The sequence below is a fragment of the Molothrus aeneus genome, chromosome 8, assembly GCF_037042795.1.
Source record: "Molothrus aeneus isolate 106 chromosome 8, BPBGC_Maene_1.0, whole genome shotgun sequence".
Lineage (NCBI taxonomy): Eukaryota > Metazoa > Chordata > Aves > Passeriformes > Icteridae > Molothrus > Molothrus aeneus.
In genome coordinates, this window is record NC_089653.1 from 10,298,989 (window position 1) to 10,323,622 (window position 24,634).

The window sequence follows — 24,634 nt, forward strand, 5'->3', positions numbered from 1 at the left end:
TGATGTTGCAATGTTAATAACCTTTTATTTTTGAGAAAGAAAATCCCAAGTTTTGTAATTTTGAACTGCCAGACAAATTTGGGATACATTGAACTTTGTCAAATATTTTCCTGCACCAGCCTTAGCTGGTAACCCACCTTCTTCTTTAGAAGCATTTTCTGCAGCATTTCCTGGAGGATTTTTAGTATGTAAGATGAACAATATGTGAATGCTCGCTCAAGGAAATGTATTTACATGGAGGAAAAAAGCTCTGATGAACAGCCAAAAGGAAAAGCCTGTAGAGATACCTGGAATAATTTCTTAGAGCGGCTTACGTTGTTTCCCAGCTGCTCTGCCTTTAAACAGCCTCTTACCCCAACTCAGGAGCTCCACCAATTGTAAAAGCAAGAACTAACCAGTGCCAGATTCAAGTCTCAAAATACAAACCCTCTGAGATACAGAGAGTGAAGGGCTGGGGGGCAAGTTCATAAGAAAACTTCTAAGCATTACTGTAGCATAAATAATATGGCATCTTTCACCTCAAATAGCCTAACACTTCATAAAGTGATATGAGCTCCACTAGTTGCTGAAACACAGCTATTTCTGAAGTGGAACCTGATCTCTTTCTCTTTTTTCTTTCTTTTTTTTTTTTTTTTATTTCAAGCTAGCAGACAGCAATGTTTTAAGGTGGAGAGTGAAGGATAGAGTATACAACCAATCATAAATATAAATCTAGGAAGGCTTTGCAAAATGGAAAGATCAAGCAAAATCTACTTTTATTAATAACATGCGTCCTGGTGTCCCATAAACTTGTGTCCTAAATTTATAAATGCAGTTCATCTAGAAGAGATGCAGGCAGGATTTTGTCCTCTTTCGTTCAGCAATATTCTCTTACTGGCCTGTGGTGGCAGATGCTTTGTTTCTTTTCCTCTCTTCGTTCAGTTTAATGTCCAAGTCCCGGAGCTGGCTGAGGAACCCCGTATTCGGGCAGATGTTTCTGTGAGTGCTCACTGTCTTCAGAGCATCCACGAGTGTCATGTTTTCATGGATCATTAGAAAGGCAAGCACTAAAGTTGCTGAGCGGCTCACTCCCATGGCACAATGAACGAACACCTTACCTGCACAAACAAAAAGGCACAGCAAGGTGAGTGTGCTTTATCATTTCTAAAGTGGATAAGACAAAGGGAGGAGAAAAAAAAATAGTAGAAACAAGTTGAGAAAGCAATGGTGACAATTAGGTGATCTTCATGCTGTCAAGAAGATCACCTCTCAGACAAGGTGGTATTTCATACTAACCTCCTGCATCTAATTCAGGCCTAAGAGTGAAATAGTTGAAATTTTCTGTGGAAGGAGAAGCTTTCTGTGACTGAACTTGTTAGTATAGTTTGCTGTGAAAAAAAAAAAAAGTTTTGGCAGAAAAATTTGGCCCATCCCTGACTGTGATCACTGGCAAGTCCCACAAACTCTGTGGGATAGTCTGCCTGTAAAAATGGAGTTGAAATTTACTGTATCTCAGCAGCCCAGTGTGAGCTATAACTGAGGATTTAATAAACCACTCTAGTGAAAGCAGCAGATCCTGCAGCCAGAGTCAGAGCAAACTCTGGAACAAATGGAAATTATGATAACTAGGCCCTAATCCAAACTCTGCTGACAAAAATTCAGCAGGCTGCAGGTCAGGCTCGTAGTTTTTGACTTAGTTCATTAACTTCTGCTGCTTCTCTAGCTTAATAGACAGGCTGAATAAAGCTGCAATTCTGTGAAGTACTTGAGCGTGTGAAGCATTCGAGCCAGCACCGAAGTGCCGCTGCTCCCCCAGGGAGCAGGAGCAGCATGCAGGGCAGGATACCCAGCTGGAGCCCCTGGCAGTGTGCAAGGGGTGGGAGGGATGTGTGGGAGCACACAGATCCTGCTGATCCCTACAGCATGAGCCCATGGGGCAGCATCTGCAGTGCCATAACCTCTGCCCTTCCCTCTACACTCCAGTCTCAGAGCTTGCCCTTCTTTCCACCAGGCTGGGCTGGGGGCAGGCAGTCTTCTGCAACTCCTGGGGACCTGGCACAGCCACCTTCCCTGCAGCACATGGCATAGGCGCCCTTCACCATCCTCTGCTCAGTGGCTCTGTCTCTGCTCCCTTGAACCATATGCTGATTCTGAGCTCTGTTGATGCCTGTTACTGCAATGAAAAGTCATTTGGCTTGTGTTGAAATTTCCCCTCAAAGCTTATCTTTGCTTCTCTCTTACCTCCTGAAGAGTTTAAGGCCTTGCGTATGAAATTGGCAGCATCATAGAAGAAGATACTTAAATCGAAGGCAGGATCATCAAATGCTTCTACTCCATAGTACTCTATTTGCAGATCTGCATAATATTTGGCTCCCGTGTTGATGCTATATGGTCCATCTGCTGCATTAAGGATATGAGTAATTTTGAGGCTTTGAAGTGTAGTTTTGCTCCTAGCAGCCCACCTGTTGAAAGACATGAAGGGCACATTGGCAACGCTCCTAACATTCTGCAAAAATAGCATGGTTTAAAGCTAGTGCCTGCTCCCACTATGGAAGGATGCAGGAACTGCATCCTGCTTTCAGAGGAGCAAATTTCAAGAAGCACATAGTGCTTTGCACATGAAAAATGTGATATGGAGGTGTGGAGAACAGCAGGAGCACAGACTTGCCAGTGGGTTACTGTCAGTTAAGCAAATGCCTGCCAGCAGATAATCCCTGGGAACATGGCTTACTGTATGAAGCGGTCAAGATTTTCCTTAAATATTTATTTAGGAAATTTTAGATCTAATCTCTCATTGGTAGTGTACCTTGTCTCAAGAGTGAGAGTTTGCACAGATGTAGCAACACCTTGTTCCTGGTTTGGACATGAAGTGGATGCATTGTGTTCACCAGCTAGGTGAACCCCACTTCCCACCATAAACTAGGACTATAGGCATTCAACAGGATTCTGAACCTTAACTGATATATTCATGAGGAGGAGGAGCTGGGAAAAATGAGCTAATGATCTAGGTAATCTGCAGTAATCCAAGTGGAAGGAAATAGCAATAAATATTATTGGTCACAAGAATAAGGTATTTGCATGAAAATTCATGTTTGATATTTTCAGTTTTATCATCTTTGAAAGGAAGCTTGGATTTGGAATGTCAAGATCAATATTGCACAATTCATTTGGGTATTCCTCCTTCTGGGTTTTAATCTTGCTACCCCTATTTGAGTCTTAGGTCTACTGGCCTCTTGTCTGCTGCCTTAGAGGCACAATTTCCAGGCCACATAAGGCATCTCAGAATTGACATCAATTTGGCATAGGTTCTTTGAAGACTTTAATCTAGAATACAAATAATTTTTACCCTGCTAAATCCATGGTGTTTCAAAAATATAAAAAACCAAATCAGACATGCTAGGAGTAAGTCACCATTTTGCATGTTATATGTTTCTTGACATCCAAGCTCTTTACATCATCAGTTTTGGAAGCCTGTATCACAAAAACATTCCTGAAGACCCAAAAGCTGCTCCTCAGTAGTACCACACCCTTTCCTCCTCCTCCTCCCAGGGACTGATAACAGGTTAACAATAGGACCATAAGTTCTTACGCATCTCCCACGTAGATATTTGGCCAGACTTGGTCCACATGATTATCAGAGCCTCCTCTGAGCCACAGGAGCTGCTGGAGATCTGTTAGTGACGGTGTTTCGTAGGTAGTGCTGCTAGTCAGAGATGAAGAGTCTCTGGTGTGAAGCATCTTGCTGTTCCTTTGCATGCACTCAGGCTGTATCAGAGACAGCTTTTCTGAAATGAATTGAAAGGAAATTTTCATACAGAAATACTATTCCCTAGAAAGTAGACCTGTTCATTACCCTCCAAATAGGATTACATTATTAGAACTAGTGTGTGCAGCAGGGCCTGCAGGTGTTGCTAAAAGCATCCAGAGAGCAGGACTGACTCAGGGGTAGGACTCTACAGACATGTAATTTTTCCCCTGAGAGAGCAGCATAAGATAATGTGATTTAATTTCTTGTCAAGTAACACCATTAGTAAAGAACAGCTGCACCACCCGAATGCAGACTGGATGAACCTTGTAGGCACAGGTAACATTTCTCTTTTTGTTAAAGTGCTACCAGAGTATTTCTGTACACTTGATTCTGATTACTTAAAACTGGAAGTTATTGAATGCATCAATTAATTGACTTACAAAGTTTCTAGGGCCACAGTGAAAATCTTAGGATGTGTATGTGAGCGCCATCTGTATGGTGCATGTGTACACACATAGAAACAGTGTGTACATACAATTTTATTTCATTTATAGTGATGTATTTAAACACACCTACACAGATACATACATGTATACATAGGAAAGGATTTTCACATGCATCTATAAACATATATATATTGTATATGTCTGTATGTATAGAAAGAGAAATTGAGAGGATTTGAACTAGTTTTTTCTCTCTCAGTTAAATATCCCTGGACACTCAGCTATACTGGTATTCTTGCGCCTGTCTATCTCAATCTCTCCTCTGGGAGCTGTTCCACTTTGTATAAATAATGTGATAGCTACTTCCCTCCAGAGAGGGGCCATTTTTCTTGTCTGAGGGGCAGGGCACTTACCCAGGATGTGAGAAAAAATAGTATTTTTGAAATTATAGAGCTAAAGGTTCTGGCATTGTTGTCCTGTTGAGAATCCATCTAGGGCTCCCTCACAGGTCTCTGAGATACCAGACCTCTGAACCCTCACAAATCATGCTGTGGAATATGGGCAACCCTTTTGCAATGCTGTTTGCTGGTTTAGACCCAGCAAGCCCGGGTCAGATGGTTCAGCTGGAAGCAAAGCTCAGTCAAGAGCAAGATATCCAAGCAGTCCCTCTTCCGAGACTTTAGAAACATTTCTCCTGCCTGGATCTCATTATCCTGAATTACTGTTCTTGCCCCCTGAAACTATTCATGAGCTTTATTTTGTTGCTTGTTCTTACTCAAGTCATAATCAATGTGGAAGGCACACTAGAACTCTTCCCAAAGTAGGGTAAATGGTGTTTATTCTGATATGGCATCAGCTTTCACTCTAATGCCTGAATGCCTAAATCTAAAGTTTGGGTTTATTTTCTCAGCAATTTTAGAAAACAAGCATAGATGGACCTTCAGAAGTCATCTGGTCTTCCCCACAGCAGCAGCAGCCATACGGATGTTGCTCCTAAAACAACAACTTTGTCCATGTACATTACTTTTAACAGTGTAAGCTGATTTGGGGAATAAGCAGAAAAAAGGGAGAATATATTTTTGCTTACAGAAAAAGAAGTGGAGTTGATGTGAGGCATATTCTGAACATACACATATATTTCTGAGTCCTCAGTCTAAATTTGCTTCCTTTGCCCCTTCCTCCCTCCTCTCCCCACAAATGTTAAGTGCAGTTATAGCTTTTTGTATGTTCCAATAAGAAAGAGGTCTCCCTAGGGTAACTACTTAATAAGCAAGATATGAAAAGCACAATAACGATGATGGGAGACATAGAAAAAAGAAGACTGGTTTTACTTTTAATGATGGAGGAAAAGAACTGCAGGGAGGTAGAGAGAAATATAGAGATAAAAGCCTATGAATTTTTCAGGGCAGATAATATAAGATCAAGAGCTTTGGTAAAGGAGTATGTTGTGCAATCCTAGCCCAGATTAGCATGAAGAATAGCACAGAAACAGATAGTGTGCGTTGCCCTACAAGTTTTACTGCCTTGTGGAAGTCATGCACTGTGCTCAAGAGCTACTGCCAGCATCTTCATGATGACCTGTTTGTACTTCCACCGACACAGAACATTAAGCTGAAGCAGTTAAAGAAAATCAAGAATAAGATAATACAGCTTCTACATCAGGAGATTAATAGGACCATGGGCTCATTTTTGAGGAGTGTGGCTGACTCTGAGTTGCTGCAAATGCTTAAGGGCTGAAGTTGTGGAGCAGACGGATACCAAACTTTCATTTCTCCTAGACCCTGCTGCTTTAAACTTCTCTTGTAGCCTCTCAGTTAGTTACAGTAATGGAGATGATGAACAAAGAGAATTAGATTGTGTGGCCACTTGTCTAAGACCTGACTTTGAGGAGGTTCTCCCAAAATTGAGTCATTTTGGTGCCAGTGACACTTCACAGATGACTCTGGCCTTTGCAGCCAGGGAAATGCTTTGCAACAGAACTCCATTTCATAGAGCAATCCTCTTTCCAAAAGGTGTACCAACATTGTTTTATTCACATGCTTGATGTCAGACAAGTGAGCTCCTTGTGTCAACACAAGCATGGCTCCTCCCAAGAGCACAGCTCCTGCCTGCGCTGCATTGCCTGAAATTGGAGTGCTCTGCAGAGCCTTCAGGGTAAGCCGGGAAATAGCTATAGCAGATGATTGGACTAATGAGGAAAGCAATATGAATTTTTTAATTAAAGGCCAGGGACTTTGGTGAAGGTTTTCCCCCACCTTCTACTTTAAGATACTGCAGAGGTAGCAAAAGTGCTGCCACTGATTACATTTCTCTAAGCTTCTCCTTCTGGGTGGCTCCCAGAAGCTGCTCTAGTTGGAAACAGTGTGAGTAGGAGGGCAGGAATCCCTGTACCAGAGGGAAAACTTCTGTCTTACAAGGCCACTAACATTTTCTGCAGAGATCTAAACCATGCAAGTTGGATAGGATTACTTTTCTTTTAAACCGTAGCCATCTCAGTAGCTTGCCTTCCTTCCTTCCTTCCTTCCTTCCTTCCTTCCTTTCCTTTCCTTTCCTTTCCTTTCCTTTCCTTTCCTTTCCTTTCCTTTCCTTTCCTTTCCTTTCCTTTCCTTTCCTTTCCTTTCCTTTCCTTTCCTTTCCTTTCCTTTCCTTTCCTTTCCTTTCCTTTCCTTTCCTTTCCTTTCCTTTCCTTTCCTTTCCTTTCCTTTCCTTTCCTTTCCTTTCCTTTCCTTTCCTTTCCTTTCCTTTCCTTTCCTTTCCTCTCTTTCTCTCTTTTTTTCTCTTTTTTGTTTTCTTTCTCTCTCACTTTCTCTCCTTCTCTCTTTCTTTCCTTCTTTCTCTTTCCTTCCTTCTTTCATCTTTCTTATCTTTCTTATCTCTCTTTCTTATCATTCTATCTTTCTTATCATTCTATCTTTCTTTCCTATTTTTTTTCTGCTTAAAAGTAAAACAACAGAAACAAAGCAATTCAACCTACGGGAGACTTTTGAGGCTGGACAGAGATTTTAATGGCAATCCACAGAACACAAGGTAGCACACAAGCTTGAAAACTGTCTTGTCATTTTGCATCATTTCCCACCCACCTGGAGCACTGGGGTACAGCCCAAATGGCCAGGGCCAGCTTTGACCCCTGTCTGACCTGTGGAGCCTGGGTTCCCCAGTGGTCCAGAAGTTGCCCTGGAGGCCCAGGCTGGAGGTGGCCGTGGGTGATATTGCCTGGCTGCAGGGAGCACCAGGAAAGGCTGTGGATGACTCCATGCTGTCTGCATGCAGCTGGGGGCAGCTCCTGAGGGACTCAGTCATGCCAGGACCTTGTCTATAACAACCTAGTGGAGCTTTGTATCTTCCCACTATTGTCTAGCCACTAGAATACTACAGTCTGCAAAGCTTTTTGGTTTGGTTTTTGGTTTATTGGTTTGGTTTATTTTTTTTTCCTTCCTTTCTCTATAGTGGAAATGATTGCCCTTTTCCATTGAACATCTCTGGAAAAAAAAAAAGAAAAGAAAAGAGAAAACCCACATAAACCCCCTAGTGACTTGAATTGGCTAAAGCACTTAATATTGCATTTGAAGATTCTAGTGGAAAAAAACTCAGCAAAGTTTTGGGGGTAAAAATGCAAACACTCAAATATTGTAGATATTAAATATTTAATTTTGCTATTTCAAAAAAAAATTTACCATTTCCATTTTTCTATTCAGTTACTTTGTTTTGCAATTTGTTCTCCTGCATTGCATAAAGTATTTTAAAACATTAAACAAGATGAAATGGCTTGCTCCTGGTTGAGAAAAATATGTTTTATTTCACTAACAATGAACACAGACTGAATAGCCACCTATTTGCCTAGCCCAAATTTTCACTTCTGTAACTCCCTGCCATTTTGCCATGGTTGTTCCCTTGTCTCCTCAAGATGGAACTGAGCTGTAGAGAGATTAAATGAATGTCTGGAGTCCAAGAAGGAGTCATAGGACATTAGTTGGACCCAAATCATCTTTCCTCCTTCCCTTTTGCTAGCACCTTCCTGGCTGGCACAGCTCTGCCTGTGGTTATGCTGATAGCCCAGATGGGGACTTTCAGTAACAAGTCCTTACATGAGATTATTGAGAGCCTCAGGCACAGCAGGGCCTGTGGATACCACTATAGCACAAACACTACCTAACAATAACATGATACAGAAAGCTCCTGCAGCCAAATATCCTGAATTCCCTGTATCAAAAACCTGACAAACTAAATGGTTCAAAATTCCAAAGCATGGGGTCAGAATATAATTCACGTGGAAGGGAAAAAAATGGAAAACCAGCCTATTGATGCATTTGAAAATGCTGTCTACTCTGTTTTTTCTTCTCTTTTCTCTCAGCAAGCATCTCTGCACTCTTCTTTTTACACTCGTTGCTCTTTTCTCTCAGGTAGTGTGTAACACTATGGTTCTTTGTCCTCCTGATGGAAAATTCCAGATGGAAAGAAGTGTGTTTCACAAGGAAATGATCATGTTAGTGGAATTAATCCTTTAGATACTGTAACGTGAAATATGATCTTCCTTTTTGTTAAGAAGACCCAGTCTGTGTCTCTACACTTTGGTCAGAATCTGATGCTAAGAGAGCCCAGGAGTCTCTTGAGGTAGAGCTGAAAGCTTGGTGTGCAGAAACAGGCACATTTAAAAGCAATAGCAAAGTTAAAACAGCCAGATGGGAACCTAGCAGGCAACCGAGAGGGGAACTCTCTGTTTTCCTTGCAAGCCTACAGGGGCTTGTTTGCAGGAATTAGAATCTCTCACCAGCAGTTCACTGCAGCTCTAATACCAAGTGGTATTGAAAATGAGAAGCAGGTTATGGCTGATGGTTTAAATGAGGTACCTATGGGAATTTAGAAATGAGATCCTGGACTTGTCTTGGTGTAGACTGTGCACATGGCAGAGCAATATTGCTTTCTTGGCTGACTGCATCATATATTATGGCCTTTTATTTTGCCCACAGTCAAACAGCAGGGAATAGTAGAAGTTCATTGCTCCAGCTCAGTGTTCAAACTCTGATCTGCCTCACCAGAGGCAGTGCCCCTGAATAATGGAAAGCAGAATTGGTCCCTCAGCTTCTGTGCAGGTTCACGTTCAATGCAGCACCGTATAAATGCTATTGCCGTTATTTTGGAGGGAAGAGAAAAGCAGAATGTACAATTAAAGCTCTGTTTGGTTCAGGTTTTAAGAGAATTTACTACCTGGGAAAGATGCCAGATTGAGGGCTCTGGAAAACACAGCCCGCCCTTTAACCACAGTGTCAGGAAAGAGCAGGAGCAGCCCTCAAAGTCTCCTCCATGATTTCCCCCTCAGCCCAGCCCAGCTCAGATTGCAGATGCCCCTCACCCTACGCTGGCAACTGTGTTTTACAGGGTGGGAGAAAATCTGAGTCTTCACACCTCGTCACCGCTTGGTCTCCCTCCTGACATCTCCATTCACATCCGGCCTTGTGTATTTATGATGGGGCCCTCTCACTTCTCCAAACTGAGCTGGAAGGTACCAACTTCTGCCTGCAAGGAGTCTGAGCTGGGCTGGAAAGCTAAAGGCTCCTTCCTCTGTGAGCCCTCCTGCTCCTGTTTCATGGGCTGCCCGTGGTGCTGGAGGGGCTGCCGCTGCTGCCCCACAGGAGCTGCCTCCACCTGGGGAAAGCAGGAATGTACAAGGCCATTTCAGTAGAGGGAGTGATCACAGGGCAGGGCAGGTGCTAGGAATCAGCTTCAGACAGGGTTTGGATAGCCAGAAGAGCTCCAGGAGGTGAAGCAGGTCCCAGGTGAAGTGGGAAGACAAGGGGGTGCATGGCTAGACACAGGCATGCAGGTGGAGGTGGAGCCCAAGCATCCCAGCTCAGAGGGGCCCCTGAGTGAGGCAGGGAGCCCCAGTGAGGCCTCCCAGCAGCCCCACCCCAGGTCACACTGCCACTGTTGTCCTTGGACAAGGCAAGCCCCCGGGAGGGCCAGGGCTTGCTGAGCTCAGTGGGGTGAGCTTCACCTGCACCTTGCTAGTTTTTGGGAAGAGGGTGCTACCTTACAGAAGTGCTCCTGGAGAGCATTTCCTCTTTGCAATATAATAGACCTGCACATATTTTCCCGAAATTGTAATTCCAAGGGGGGATAACTTTTGTGTTGCCCCCTCCCACCTCCCCCAACCCACCTATCTGAGTCATGTAGCCTAGGAAGGAGCACTTGCCCACGGACGTGGCTAAGGCTGCAGGAAAGGATGGCTTAAAAATGGAGGCACTGGTTGGAAAAATGGGGAGTCCTGCTGGCAGTGACAGGTCATGGCTGTAGCATGACACCAGCTTTTACATCTGCAGCTTTCAGATTCAAAAGAGATAAAAAAAGAAGTATTATCTTAGCAGCTGGCATCTCTAAGCTATGGAATGAACCATCCCCAGCAAGACAGCGCTGCCCTCCACAGGCTCCTAGCACAATTTCCGAATGCCTGTGGATATCTTCAAGCCTAGGGTGATGCTTTCCCCTTTATTTCTCCTCTGGGGCATTTCTGTCCAGGGTACAGCTAGGAATTCAAGCCCCCCCAAAACTATGGATTTTTTTTGATGCATCTCAACTGTGTTAGTGCTTCTTCCTGAATTAAAATTGTCTAATCTTAAGTCCTGCTGCCAGCAGCCATAACTCTGCTGGATGCTGTAGTCAGGGGAGCACACAATCACCATGCAGCTAACTGCTTCTAATAGTAGAACCTTCACTCTAATCTTACATAACACCAGTAATGGAGCAGAGAGGCTGTGGCTTCTGAGGAGCTTAGAAAGCTTTCTTGGGCAGCTCATGCCCTGAGGGCAGAGAAGCTGCAGCTGCAGTGAGAGCAAGAAAAACAAAATGACCTTGATATTGATAACAGTTCAGTGAGTGCTGTCACAGCCAGTGCTGTTCCAAGACTTCACTGGCGTCACAGGCTGTCAATAGGTGTAAGTTATGGTCAGTTCTGATAAAAATGTTGTCAAAGAGGCCAGACTGAGAGAGGGATGTGGGGAAATAATGTCTTGCAAGCTTCAGGAAAGACAAACAAGGATGTTAATATATTGCTATTAAAAGGGCCTCCAAAGCACTTTGACTTCTGCAGGCGGTATGGATTTGTGTGACTGTGGATTAAAGGGGTTTTTTCCTTCTCCTTGATTTACTCCACAAATGATTTTTATATGACTGCTGTTATCAATACAAAATTGACAACTCTGTCAGGTTTGCAAGATTTCAGAATATTTGAAGGCATGAGAAAAGGGTTTTGATATTCCTCAGTCGTTTGGCAGGGTAGCTTTGAGCTGTCTCTCCCTGCACTTTTAACATAAGTAGTGAAGTGCTCTCCTTGCTTTGCCTTTCTTGAAAGGGTACATACAAAAAAGGCACCTTTTTCTAAGGCTGACAAAGCTGTACAAATTCTTTGCTATGGAATCAATAGCAACCTTCAAAACTCTGCAGTAGATCTATTTTGGCACTTGAGTTTTTTAGGCATATCATAGAGCTTTCCAGCAACATTCTCAGCTCTGTTGGGGCAGAGGGGAATGTTTTTTCTTTTGATTTTTTTTTCAACTGCTGACTTTAAAATCATTATTTGATTTTGATTAAGTCATCTTTTAAGAAGACTGATTGTATGTCACAAAGGAATTGATCACTGATGAGCACATGACACTAACTAAAAGGAGATATTAAGACTCAGAACTGGGATTTCCTGTCTCTTGCAGCTTTTGATTATGTGTCTAATGAGTATTTGCTCCTCATTTCTTATCTTAAATTTGAAGAAATACAAGTGAGTGGTTTTTCTGTTGCACCTCCCTGGTACCAGGGTGCCAGGTAAATCAGAGTGAAGTAGGAGCTGCTTCACAGGGGCTGTGGGCAAAGCAGGGTGTGCAGCTGCCTCTCCAGGCTGTGAGGGATGAGGGCCGAGGGCAGTGGGGATGTGCTGCTGCCCCCTGGAGCTCCCAATCCCAGGGTCGCTGGGAAGGAGTTTCCCTGCCTGGCCCTGCTGCAATACCTCTGTGAGAAGCAGGCAGCACAGCGCTGCCCCACTCCTGAGACTGAAGCTATGCAAGCCTTGCAGTTGGTCAGGCAGGGCAGAAGCAAGGCTTGTTTTGTCCCAGAAAGTTTTTGGAGAGTGTTTTCACTTCATTGCCAGGTTCCACTATATCTAGCCAGGTTTTATGCTGTTGTTTTTCTGATTCTGTTTCATGCCCTAGGTGTGGAATGTAGGTGGATGGCAAGGCTGGCAGGTAGGAGATGCAGGGGAGAAGAGCCTCCAGCAAAGCAGCAGCCTCAGGGCTCCCAAGAGGGAGAGCTGAGTAGAGCTAGAAGGAAGGAGCTTGTCCTTGCTGGAGGCTGTGCCTGCTGCAGGTGGTTTACAGCAGACACTTTGGGAACACCCTGCAAACAGAATGGTCCATTTTCCTAAAGCAAACCTCTGTGCCTCCAGCACAGCCTTGGGAAGGCTGTCCCCGGCCTGAGAAAGCTGCTGGGAGCAGGAATGCACTAAGGACTGCGACATTCTCAGGTACAATGGCAATGGGAGTCACCTGTGAGCTATAAATAGCACTGACATCCTTTCTCTCCTGTGCCTGCAATCCAAGCAGTCATTTTTGCAGGTGCTAGTGAAAATGAACAAAGCTTTGAAGAGCTTTTATTAACACTCTCTTTGCAAGCTGGAAATTTTCTTAGTAAGTAGTGACTAGTTTTTCTTACTGACTCTGAATTTTGCATTTATTTTAAGGGAAAATTCTGGCATTTTTTTCTTTTTGAATTTTTAAAAAAATCATATATAATTTTCATATTTTTACCTCATCTGTCTGGGAAAGAGCTATTGTGGCAGGACAGTTGGGGTCACAAGTATTCATTTTCAAAAATCCTCTGTGCAATTGCAGGAAAAGGGGGGAAAACCCAGGAACCTAGATTCAGTCTTATATAAATCTTACATGCATTTTTAACAAAAAAATGTAAATGTTTTGGTTTAGAATTAAGCAAATAATGCAGGATGTTTGGGCAGGTTTTGTGGTGTTTACATTGAGAGACCAGACAGCAATAGTGGTTGCAGTAAAAGGAGATCTTTACATGCCTATTTTCCTACAGTTTGATAGGAAAAAAAGATGGCTTTGTTAAGGAGCTATGAAGACCTTAGAGCAACACTGGCAAAAAGGAGCCTTTTCAAAATATTTAGGGTTCACTTGATGAAGTCCTGTCATAACGTGATTAAGTCTCACCTGTTATGCAACTCTCCTTTGCTCTTTGTAGACAGCAGGAAACACAAAGGTGTACAAAACAGACACTTTGCTCTGGGATAACCAAAGAATCCCTGCTACAAGATCAACTAGTGGAGCTGGAAAAATTAGTCAAGCTTTTAAATATACAAGAGGGGCTGTATTTTTTTGCAGTGGTGCCAACTAATCTAATTCTAGATTAGACTGTTTTACTGACAACCCTTGTCTTAGGCCAGTGGGCAGCTAGTGAAACGCTGTGATTTTTCCTGCTGCCACAAGATGGCAGGAAAAAACAATGTTGGGGATTTAAAAATACACAGAGATGGGCCTTGCAGAACGGAATACACTGACTGGCATTTAAAGGGAGAACTTGCAAGAAACTGCACGTTGGATGGAAGAAAAATGTGAAATGTACGGAATTAATTAGATTGGTATTGACACTGGTGTATACATCAAAAGATCTACACTGTATCCTTTCCTGTGCAGGTTTTATGTATAAGAAAAGCCTGTGACAGTGCTCATTTTTTCCTGTACACTGTGCAGTTTGGCCTGGTTTTGTTCTGCTGGCAAAATCTGGTTGTACAAACCAGTCCAAGACATAATGCACTCACCTAAAGTAAAAAGCAGGGTGATTATTTTAGTCTTTTATACTGTCTTCTTCCAAACACGGTTCTCTTCCCATTTCCTGTTCCTCCAGCCATAGTAGAAAAAGAGCCCAGATAGAGGACACTGCTCTGGCTTTTGGGAACAGTGGGAGACACGAGGGACAGCAGCTGGGCAGGAGGGCATGCCTGGGTGCTAACAGGCTGTGGCACTGGGTTGCTGGGCTGGGCTGTGGGATCAAATCCATGTCCCTCCTGCCTGTTCTCCTGGGAAAACTGGCCCTTCAATGCAATGGGTGAGGTGCTTTTCTTATCCTGACTTAATGTCTGTATGGGTGTCACAGGAGCTGCTGGGGCTTTGGAAGAGGGCTGGAAGGGAGGAGTCTGTGCTGTTCATGCTCTCTCCCCAGCTGCTTTCACTTCAAATACTTTTCTTAAAGGAAATAAACCATCTACAAGAACAGAAATTGGTTTGGAAAGTACAACCAGACTGGCTGGGAGTTTGGAGTTATCCAGAGGCATTCCTCCTCAGCAGCCAGTGTGGTGGTTCCCCTCCATTCTTCTGACAGATGAAAGAAAGCTGTGGAAAACTCACAAAGATTATTGTGCACCAGGAGCTCGTGAACTGGTAGAAGTTAATTGTGCATGGCAGCACTGTGTAGGCCCGGTGGGTCCTGGCCCTGGTCCCCGCCCTGCCACACCACTGCTCCCCACATGGCCTGGCCTCACCCGGCCTGGCCTGGCCTCACCCGGCCTGGCCTGGCCTCACCCGGCCTGGCCTTCCCTCACCGAGACATGGAGGACGTTCCTCAGTGCCTTTGCAGTTTGTCTGGTGAGGGGACAAAGCTCATGGTCATGGCAGCTGTGCTGCCCTGTGGCAGTGGCCTCCCCAGAGGCTCCTCCAGCACCACCCTGCTCCTCACCCACCCAGCCTATTCCTCACCCACCCAGCCTATTCCTCACCCACCCAGCCTTCCTCCTCACCCACCCAGCCTTCCTCCTCACCCATCCAGCCTTCCCCCTCATCCATCCAGCCTTCCCCCTCATCCATCCAGCCTGCTCCTCAGCTATCCATTCACCTTTTTTTCTCACCCAGCCTTCATTGCTCCTTTTCTTTTTTTCCCCCACAGCCTTCACCCCTCCTTGGAACTGATGGAGGCAAGGTGCTTGTTGGGGGCGTGAGGGCAATTAGGGACTTTTGTGCTAGGACCAGTTCTATTCAGTCTGTAATAATTAAAAGTATCAAGAGGTTTAAGAAATAACCAATCTGTTGAAAGCCAAAAGCTGGAGGATACACAGATGTCCTGTTTCTTAAGCTGGCTTTCTCTAGACTCTGCTCTGGCCTGATGGAGACCCAGTCCTTCAGGTCCAACCTGAATTGGCTCTTCCCACTTGTCTTATGAATGCTGTGTCTACACTACTCATTACTAAATACTGAATTCTATAAAATGGGCACCAAACGTCCACAATCTGCCTCCCAGGCTGGCAATACATTTGTCATTATGAACCAAGGTTCATTTCACAGTGACAACATGGAAGAAAATGACAAGGCAGCAAGAGTGAAGAAGCAAAAGCAAAATGCTTACAGTAACTTTCAACTGTTGAGATGATGATGGAAGAAGAACTGATAATACAGGTGCCCACCACCTGGGCAGGAACACCCTTGTCCCATGACATGATACTAAAACAGATCCTAATGCCTTCACACCTTTCCAGATTCTGATCCTACTTGGATTTTTAAGATATTATTTCTTCTATTGCTTCTTTTCATAAAATTACTTTGGTCCCAGCTTGGTTCTGCGGTTAGCAGCTTCATTTTGTGAGGAAAACAAATGATGGAAGGTCTGCAGCTGCTGGCAACACCGCAAGAACACTGCCAGCATCCAGGAGCCTTCTTTTGCCCTTTGGCTGTCCACCTCTGAGTTATGGGGTCCCACCTGTTATTTAAAGGTAAATTAAGCTTCCTTGAAATTAATAGTTTAAATTGAGCACAAAATTACTTTGAACTTAGCTCATGCAGGACATCCTACAACCTGGGTCCTTTTGCCAGGCTTTCAGCAACTGATCATCTAGGTCAAAACAGCTCCAGGGCATGCTTAATCCTGCTCTGGATGGGAGGTGAGCAAGACTTTACAGATTGAGGTGTTAGGAGATATGTGTGTATGGAGAAAACAACACTCTCTAGACACCTGCTCCCCTTCAGTGCTGGAAAGGAAAAGTCTCCCCTTTCAGCACTAAAGCATTGACTGCAAGTGTCAATTTGCTATCTTTTATAGAGAAAACAATACTGAGAAACCATTCACCACAGGTAGTTTATCCATGAAGTAAGGGCTGTCCAGGAATTTGAAATCACTGGGTAGAAGGGATTTTCTATTTCTATTCTTATGGGTTAAGGGATTTTCAATTCTATTCTACCAGGTAAAAACTCTGTCTGAGTTTTTAATTTTTGTTCTGTTGAGTAAGGTGTATATGCCTGAGAGGGAACAAACACATGTACATGTCAGCTCCAAAGGGAAGAACCCCCTGCACAGGTGACATCATCTCACTCATGGTGCTGGATCAGGTCTTGAGAGGCTACACTGACCTCTGCTCTTCTCCTGCAACTTTTCACTATTGCCACAAGTAAGGGCTGAGATTGGATGGGTCAGTCTTAACCCAAAAGATCTAATCTGATCTGAAATGCAGGGGCCCATAGCTATGTGAGCTTAATTGGGCCCTTCTCTCTATTTCTGGGACTGTCACACACAGGAAAGGTGGCTGCTGACTGTTGGAACAGAAAAATGTGTCACAGAGCTGAGGTGCTTTTCTTATCCTGACTTACTTAATGTCTGTCCCACCTCCTTATTCCATAAAGATGTCTGTCATGCCTGTCCCATTTTCTGCCTTTCTAGGGTCATAAGCAATAGTGATTACCAATTAACTTCATCCCATCCCTCTATTAGATTAACCATTCCCTTGATGGATCACGGACTGGGTGATGACAGGCAAAACGTCTGTCATTAAAAACTCAAACTCCCTCTGCTCTCAGAGGTGCTGGTATGGTGATGGAGCTCCCCTTGCACACAGGCAGCCTTGCCTTCTGCCTGGTTACATCCCTTCCAGGCAGGATGGTGCATCTTGACTTTACAACTGCTCTGTGTGGCTACACATGGTTTCACAGCAGGATCTATCAGCACCCAACACCCTCCTTGTAGGGATCTGAAAGAGTGCTCCCTTTTGGCACAGGAATGAGCCTGCAAGTCCCCAGAGAACATAAAGACAAAATCCTGGCCAAAGAGGGAACCATGAGAACAGAGCTAAGGTTATGACTTTGTAAATTTTTATCTTCAGTCTGTATTTGATGTCTGGATAATAAGTTGACCAATCTCTTACAGAAATGTAAGGCAGGTTAAACAACAGAGGGCACACAGTGGTTCTCTTAAGCTGCAGCACAGAGCATGTGCAGGGCCTTACCATTCCCACTTGCCACCTTTGAGGCCAATGGATGCTTTCATGCAGCGTCTCTTCCTAAGCCCTTCAGAGATGAGCTGTAAGTATGGTTGATACAGCTGTGGGGTTTTTTTTCTAAAAGAAATGGCTTTCTTTTTGTACTGTTTGCATTTTTTCATGCTGCTTTGGTTCACTCACCGTTTTCTTCAGTTTGGTAAAGAAACTGTCTGTGAAAACAAGAATGCAAAAAAATAAAATTATTAAAGACAGATTTTTAATCTATACAGGGAAGAGATGTTTTAAAGTGAGTCTATCAGGTTATGCACCTAAGTATTATTTCTGCCCTTGAAAATCTTCCACTTACAGTGCTTAATTGGTCTGTGCAAATCCATTGCTTAAAGGTAATTGGACATTTTTATAGAAAGATCAGAACAAAAACACTCCAGGCTGTTGTTCTAACCATTAAAAAAAAAAAAAAGAAGAATTATGGAAAGAATATGTTTCAGGGCATCATCCAGCCTCTCTTGAAACTGTGCAAATTCACTTGGTGAAAACAACAGCAGACACAATGAAATGAGTTGTATATGAAGAACTGAGATCTCAAATGTGATATTATGCAGAAAGTAGAGTCTGTACTAAATAAGTAACAGCTCTATGTGTTACCAAGGGTGCACTTTGATTTTGATGAATGTTAAAAGAACCTTTAGCCTTGAAAATAAAGAGGATAATTTCTCTCTAGGCAATGGCTGCTCGTGAAAGCCATAAAATAAGAGCACTGGAGCCCTAATTTTATAGTGCTTTTTAAATGATTTTCAAATGGTCCAGCTGCTTTGTGCCACAATAGCACAAGGCAGAGATATTTACGCCGGCAATAACAAGCATGCATCAGCCTGCCCGGGCTGCTCTCCGCAGGCAGCCTGCGGGAGGCGAAACACACATGGAAAGGTGATACTTGCCAATGTGGATTGATCACAATCACACCATGGTCAGAGCAATCCTGGGAAGCCGCTTTTTCCACCCAACAACTGGATTGTTTTCCTTGTCTGTGTGCTGCCTGCGAAGTGCAGGATCTGTGTGGCTGGCAGTGCCGGCTCTATTTTGACACTTGAGAGCCTGCCAGCAGTGCGTGCCTCTTAGGCCATACTGTCCTTGGCACACGTCTCCTTTTGGAAACAGGAGGGCAAGCTCACCCCTGGGTTACACTGCTGGTTTGGGGTGGGAGTTTCCACAAGGACTGGTGTGGCCCCAGCTTTGGTGTTCTGATGCAGCACTGCATTACCTTCTCCAGAAATGCATGCATGTGGCAAGAGAACTCTGGGCAAATGCTATGGAATTCTGCTGAGATGCTGAATTGCCACCAGCAACTTTCCCCAGGTATTTTACCTCTTCATGTTTAGGACTTCACTCTAAAACTACAATTTATTTTCCAAACAAATGCTCCAAGATGAGAACTGCCCTGGGGTGGTCTATCTTAGTATGCAAATTTGGGTAGTCATTTCAACAGTTCAAAAAAAGTTTCAATTTTTTCTTGACAGTCCCCTCTCCTCGGCAAGACATTGACATAAAACAGGGTACTGGGAGAAATCTGCCTTCTGAGCCAGCAGAATAGGCTTTAAAGAGCAGTTCATTTATGAAATATTCCATTAAAATTAAATAACTTGTCTCTTTCCATGTTCACAAGTGCTACAGGCACAGCAATGCTCAAGTAATAAGAATTTTGGTGGGAATGGGAAATTCTGAGCAAGAGAGAAATGTCTAATTTATGGCTGAAAATTTATTGTATTTGCAATAACTCTCAGGTCCATGAAGCTGGGACAGAGCTGGGCAGAGGGCATGGCAGGAAGAAGTTACTTCTGGGAAGTCCTCAGCCATTGAGCATCTATTGTCAGCAGGGTGAGAAAACTGTCTCCCATCTGGGTGACTTTTACAGGCTGGGCAATATTTTCCCCTTTTCATTTGCTGATCCAAATCAGCGAAACAGGTTAGCATCTTTTTGTGTCCAGGGATATACTTAAGAGCTTTAATTTTAAACAGGGGCCTATTTTCTCTTGGAGTTGAGTTTTGAGAGTTTTAATGAGCAGAATGGACAGCAAATTAGGAATGTATCCCAGAGGAGTACCTAGCATATTTGCTGCCTTCATTTAACAAACAGATTGAAGAATGAAAGGAACATGCAAAATTCAGAAATATTCTATACCCTAAACAGAGAGGAAAAATAGATTTGATGTTAAAGCTTTAGGTCATGTTCCTTTCATCTTTATCTCATATTCAGATTGTTTGTCTGACATTTCTCTTTGTCGCTTTGTGTTCTTTTAATTTCATGAGTTTAGAGTTTACATAGGTGTATACTGTATCTGAGTTCAGTATGTAGATCCTGCAGCTTGATGGAATTGCTCACGACTGGGTAACTCTTTGGATAGCATTGCCTAGAGGACAGTGGCAGAATATCATAGGGCAAGCCAGCATAAAGGAAGCAGATCTGCTTTTTTGAAGAATACAGCAAATAAAGATTTTTCCTTTCAAAACAGAAAGGAATACACATAGTGCTGTTCCAGGCTGCACGGAACAGTGCTATGGTCACAGATTGCATAAGATTGTACTTTTGCCTTACTCGCATCTCATCTCATCTCTGAGAGATCCAATTTACAGCAGCTGAGATAAAGTAGCCTCCAGGGTATTACATACAGCCCTTTCATAAATCAAGAACTGCTTTTTGTTACTAGAGATCTGAGTCCAGAAACAGAGGAAAACACATGGCATGAGGCTTTGTAAATGGCCAACTGGCATGTCTCTGCAATAGCTCTTTGCAGCTTTTGGCTATTTCTCAAATGAGGAAGTAACTATTTTTAGTTATTTTTGTTGTGCATTCTGACAAATCAATACAGAAAAACTGAAAAAAATTGTGATTTCTGACTGAGAGCTCAAAACTGTCTTCCCTTTTATAATTGTTTTTCTTTTTTCTCTCCTGTGACAGAAGATACATTCTGATGATTACTAGTACACCATGTGTGATCCTTGCCACTGATGTGGATATGGTTTTGTTGGTCACTCCTAATCTCTCAGGATCCTGCTGTTTTCCCATGTGCCAATGAAGACAATGTCTGCAAGTGGATAATTAGGCTTACCTGAGTGGTTGAGTGACATTTAGTTAATGCTGCTAAAGTAATTTGTGATTGCTTAATGTGAGCGCTGTGTAAGAGCAGCAGTTTACCTTTGGGACAGGGATTCGCCATTTGCCCTTGTTAATGCACACGGAATGTACAGAAATGTGCAACAAGGTCAAAGTCAATTGTGTCCGCTTATGAAAGCTCATGATTGCAAGTAGCTCTAGTTATCTTGTTGCCTTGTAATGTATTCCTGTCTGTAGAGCCCAGTGCCCACCACACTCTGAGACATTTTTTCCCCTTTGAGAAGTGTAAGAAAAAGTAAAGTAGTAGAAGAATGATACAAGGTTGCAATTTCTGTATATACTCAAATCTGGAAATGCAGAATTCCAAGTTATTTCACTTCTGAAATGAAATAAGTTTAACAAGTTTTACTGACTTCAGTTGGCCACAATCACATTGAGGACTGCTAGCCCAAACACCCTACTAAAATTCACCTCAGGAGATAGCTCTACAACTGGATTTGAAACATGCATGTTGAACACACTGAGATTTTAGCATAGGTTGTAACTGTACAATGTTTCTTTGCTGAAGTGATATTAGCTTTGCTGATCCAGTTAAACTCCAGTTAATAAACCCACCTGCTTAAGATCAGCATAAAGTTTGACTTCTGCAGGATATTTTACATATTGTGCCCTCAGCTGCTTATATAGCACTTCAGAAAACATTGTACCTTTAAACCCAAAGGGTCTTGGCCTTGGCCTTGTATATCAGCAATGGCTGATAGCCAGACAAATATTTAATAATCAGTTTGTTGACAACTTCAAAGTCCTCCAGGATGAAAGTCATCATGTTAAGTCAGCTGCCCTTACTTTATTTTATGATATATTTAACTTGTTTAAAGATGCTGAACATCAGATTTCTGATAAAGGCATACAGAGAAATATTTCTTATAAAATACAGCATTAATTCTAGATTGATCTTTGATTTCCAAGTAGCTGCTCAGAAACTGCACATAAATGGTTCCACAGAAACAAGTGACAATATATGGTACTGCCCTGGGTTCTTTTAGCTCTGGCACAAGTCCTGATGCTGGCATGGGTTTGCTCAGTAACAGAAACATCCATTGTTTATTAACTTCACTGAGTACTGGGTTGGGCCCTAAATGCAAATACTCTCTCCATTCCTATCTCATGAAGAGCCCATGAAACCTCATTCTCAGGTGTTGTTCCTATTTGTTTTATTGATGTTGGCACAATCGAGAAAATTCAATCTCTACTTGTTCAACTTTCACTGTTTGGAGTCTGTAACTTGTATTTAAGCTGATATTAGTGATCAGCTGTTCCATTAACAAACCTGTTTACATTTTTATTTCTGTTAGCTGAATGTTATCAAAGTTCATCTTCTCCTTACTACACATACACACTGTTGTTATCTATATATTTTTTCTTTATATTCTCTACCATTTCTTTCCCCCTACAAGACAGAATGTGATTGAAAGAAACATTCAAGAGTAGTTTGGAACATGTATATTCACAGGCATTAAAAGGAGGTCTTGAAACTGCACATAAAAGGCTGTCTACAATCAAATGTTGCTGTTAAGAGAACACCATGTCAGTGATGTTTGTGTTAAATCTTTGCCTGTACTACCTGTCAGGCTCAATTCTACAAATCCCTGTTTCTGCACATGGTTCTAATAAGTAAAAGAGTTAATTTCCAAGTGTAGTTACAAGGCTTAACCGGAAAGGCAAGGGTCGGTTTCGCACTCTCCTGGCCAAGGCAGGAGTTCAGCGAAGCGCTGCACATCGCTGTGGCTTCTGCCTGAGCACAGCCAGGTTCCGACCAGGGCCCCGTGCTGCTGGCTGTCCCCACCCGCACAGGGTGGCACAGGGCCACCTGCCGGCTGCCACGCTCCTGCCTGCAAGTGCAGGCACATCAGGAAGCAGGCGACAATCTGTACAACTAAGTTTTGTAAATGCAGATTATATCCCCAATGTCACCTAGCTCATTTTTTGGCTTTGCTGTTTCATAGCTAGAAGAATGGCCACTTTAGCTGTAATCAGTGAGCAATCAGCAGGGTTTTTAGTATCCCCTGTTTCTCTCCTGTAGGGATTATTGTAATTTCTAGATATTTCAACAAGTTTGCAACCTGATGATGGTGAAACAACCCTTGTTTTGGCATAACACTGGGCCCTAGGTCTGTTGAGTGCAGATAACTGCATGCTTTCTCTATCTTCAGAGTGAAACACCCATCTGCACAGTTTTCAGAAATAGTGAAGTCTGCTGTCATTCAGAATATCCATAGATTTGTCAAAATTTTAACTGCAAATCAAGTTGTCTTATAAACAGCCAAAATCAGAATATTTTTTAATGTGAAAATTCCATTCTAGTTAAAATTACACCAAAAAAGGTAAAAACCAATTGTTCAATTTTAAGGCTGCTTAGGATCATGAGCCTGTCTTGTGCTTTGTATGGTAAATGCTGTAGCATTTATAAAATCCGTATGTTGCACAATTATAAATTAATACAAAGCAATAAAGAGAGTCGAATTTTCTTTTTAATTGTTTTTCTGTGCAGTAGGTTCTTTCTTTAATGGATAGTCCTTTTGCTTTCTTCTGTGCTAATCTTGTCTATTTTAAGGCAATGAAATTTACCAATGCTAATTATATAAAGTTGGACAGCATATGTTAATGAGCACTGTATTCCCCAGCCCTTCAGAACAGCTCAGCCTCAAATAACACTTACATATTGCCTATGTAGAGATTAGGCCACTCTTCACCCACGTGATTTAATTCCACCTTGCAGCTGTCCAAAATATCTGGCAGTTCCTGGGCAGAGGGAGTGCCAGGCTCAGAGCACTCCTGGGCTGACAGGGTCTGTCTTCAGGTGCTGACCCCTTTGGAGGCCTCATGCAGAGTCAGGCAGAGGAGGGAGGGCCTGCTGGCAGCCGCTGCTGTGGAATGCACAGGGAGGGTTTTGCTGAAGCAGGCTCCTTCTGCAGCTTGATTTTCCCAAGCAGGTGGCTGACTCTAAATACAGCTCGCGCCTTGACGCCTCCCTGGATTAGCTCAGCAGTATCTCCCTGATGCAATGGGGAACAGCCAGAAAAATGAACCTTCTGCTTTAAGTGAATCTTATGCAAAAAAATGCTACTCCCATCCTGACATAAGCTATGGTGCTGTTCCTGCCAGCACAGAGCTTTCCCTGTGAAAGAAATGTCAGTGCAACCGAGACGCAGTCCCAAGTGCCTCATGTGACCCAGTTCTAATAATAAGCTACCAGGAAAGAGGGGACAGCACAGCTTGAGGGCGAGTTCAAAATAAACACCATGAGAACACTGGTTCTGGGCCTTACCCAAGGTTCACCAAGCCCACTGTCTTGTGCTTGACTGTGGCTGAAAGTGAATGCCTACAGAATGTAAGAACACACAAGCATGAATTATATCTGTGTGTATAATAACACTCTCCCAGCTTCCAGCTGCAGTTTATGAGCTTGCTGATCTGGATGGAGTTTCTAAGTATTTGGTAACCCTGAATGGATTTCTGTCCCTCAAACATTTCCACTTGAATGTCTATAGGCTTTTACTCTCTGCAGCACCCTGTGGCAAGTGTTACACAGCTCATGTAAACCCCTCCCTTTCTTTCAGACCTGATTTCTACTGACTTCATCTGATGCCCTCGGTTCTTGTACTGGAAAATAAAATGAAGAGACGTTTTCGCTGGAACTCTACATGGGTTCCTTCAGGTGACACTGGTTTTGTGATTGCTGTAAGCAGATTTAAGTCTGCCAGAGCTGTAGTGGGGACAGTTCCTTTCACTTGCACCTTCTCCCAGGTTGTGTAGACCCTCTTGACAAATGTGTATTTTCTGAATGAAGTGCCACTGGGAAGGCAGTATTTTTCCTTCATTTTGGTTCCTTAATATAACTTGCCAAACTAACATTCAAAATACAAGTTTTTCTGCTGATAGTGGAAAGCAGTGAAGTACTAATGTCATGTCACATCATGACGTGAATTATGGATAGTGTAATTGACAGATGAGGAGGTCCTTTTCCTCTTAGCACATTGCAGCAGACAATGCTTTCTGTTTTAAGAAGTTACAGGACTATTCTTCTGCTTTTGCTTATG

The 24,634-nt window shown here is 43.1% G+C and overlaps 2 protein-coding genes across 3 annotated transcripts in view; both read right to left on the reverse strand.

Moving 5' to 3' along the window:
• LOC136559294 (dual specificity protein phosphatase 13B-like) lies at window positions 1-23,683 on the reverse strand. Of its 2 annotated transcripts, XM_066554390.1 has the most exons (5): window positions 23,254-23,683; window positions 17,603-17,631; window positions 3,569-3,764; window positions 2,221-2,441; window positions 1-1,097 (listed from the first exon to the last, which is right to left on the reverse strand). In XM_066554390.1, the coding sequence occupies exons 3-5, from the start codon at window positions 3,733-3,735 to the stop codon at window positions 871-873; spliced, it is 615 nt and encodes a 204-aa protein (XP_066410487.1). In that variant the 5' UTR covers window positions 3,736-3,764; window positions 17,603-17,631; window positions 23,254-23,683; the 3' UTR covers window positions 1-870. The 2 variants fall into 2 exon arrangements, with proteins under 2 accessions (XP_066410487.1, XP_066410486.1); XM_066554389.1 differs by lacking the exons at window positions 17,603-17,631; window positions 23,254-23,683 and adding an exon at window positions 17,429-17,511.
• Window positions 9,646-24,634, reverse strand: part of LOC136559617 (dual specificity protein phosphatase 13A-like) — an 18,847-nt gene continuing 3,858 nt past the window's right edge. Inside the window, exons 4-7 of the mRNA XM_066554923.1 lie at window positions 23,863-23,916; window positions 23,254-23,336; window positions 22,249-22,426; window positions 9,646-9,813 (exon numbers count right to left, since the gene is read on the reverse strand). Of these exons, the coding sequence (XP_066411020.1) occupies window positions 9,646-9,813; window positions 22,249-22,426; window positions 23,254-23,336; window positions 23,863-23,916 (483 nt within the window). The remainder of the gene's footprint in view (window positions 9,814-22,248; window positions 22,427-23,253; window positions 23,337-23,862; window positions 23,917-24,634) is intronic.

Bases quoted from the DNA above. Each gene is read 5' to 3' on its own strand.
- LOC136559294 (XM_066554390.1), bottom strand. From the start codon at position 3,735: ATGCAAAGGAACAGCAAGATGCTTCACACCAGAGACTCTTCATCTCTG. The intron at 2,442-3,568 runs GTAAGAACTTAT...GTCTTTCAACAG, and splicing joins AATATCTACGTGGGAGATGC to GTGGGCTGCTAGGAGCAAAA. The intron at 1,098-2,220 runs GTAAGAGAGAAG...TTGTTTGTGCAG, and splicing joins GGCCTTAAACTCTTCAGGAG to GTAAGGTGTTCGTTCATTGT.